Genomic DNA, 496 nt, shown 5'->3' with positions numbered 1-496 from the left:
AGAACCACCTCGTTACTCACACACACTAACAAGCAGGTATGTCACAAATTACAGGTGTAGAACACACACACAGGACTACATACCTGAACTCGCTAACCGGCTGCTGGTAGGCCCAAACATCTGGTACGGATCTGAGGAAGAGATAAGGAATAGAGATAAGCCCTTCGTGTGAATTTAAAGTAGTTTCATTGTTTACTTCCTGGGGGGGAAGCAGTGTTTACATTTAAATGTTTATGTACAGATTTGTGATGTTTAGATTCGGGTTTTCATTCACATGTAAATATACTGACTTTGAATGTTCAGGAGCGAACTATACAATCTGTGGTTTACTGTGGATCTCTTGAAGCTCCTCCGCTTCCGGACAGGAACCGAGGACGCAGCAGGAGGCGTTTTCCCTCTGGATCGCCACACTGAGGCGCTGAAACAGGAAACTGGCAGCCTTTGGGTCTTTGGTGATGTCAACGAGACTAGAACCCGATTCTTTGAGAAATCCCAA

At 45.2% G+C, this 496-nt stretch overlaps 1 protein-coding gene across 1 annotated transcript in view; it reads right to left on the bottom strand.

The window, feature by feature from the left end:
• Ets65A (DNA-binding protein D-ETS-3) overlaps positions 1–128 on the bottom strand; it is a 12,991-nt gene extending 12,863 nt beyond the window's left edge. Inside the window, exon 1 of the mRNA XM_069299976.1 lies at positions 84–128. Within this exon, the coding sequence (XP_069156077.1) occupies positions 84–120 (37 nt within the window). The 5' untranslated portion in view covers positions 121–128. The remainder of the gene's footprint in view (positions 1–83) is intronic.
• Between the last annotated feature and the right edge of the window lie 368 nt (positions 129–496).

The sequence above is a fragment of the Procambarus clarkii genome, chromosome 43, assembly GCF_040958095.1.
Source record: "Procambarus clarkii isolate CNS0578487 chromosome 43, FALCON_Pclarkii_2.0, whole genome shotgun sequence".
In the NCBI taxonomy this organism is placed as follows: Eukaryota; Metazoa; Arthropoda; class Malacostraca; order Decapoda; family Cambaridae; genus Procambarus; species Procambarus clarkii.
Note: the sequence above shows the minus strand (reverse complement) of the source record. Positions and strands in the feature narration are given on the sequence as shown.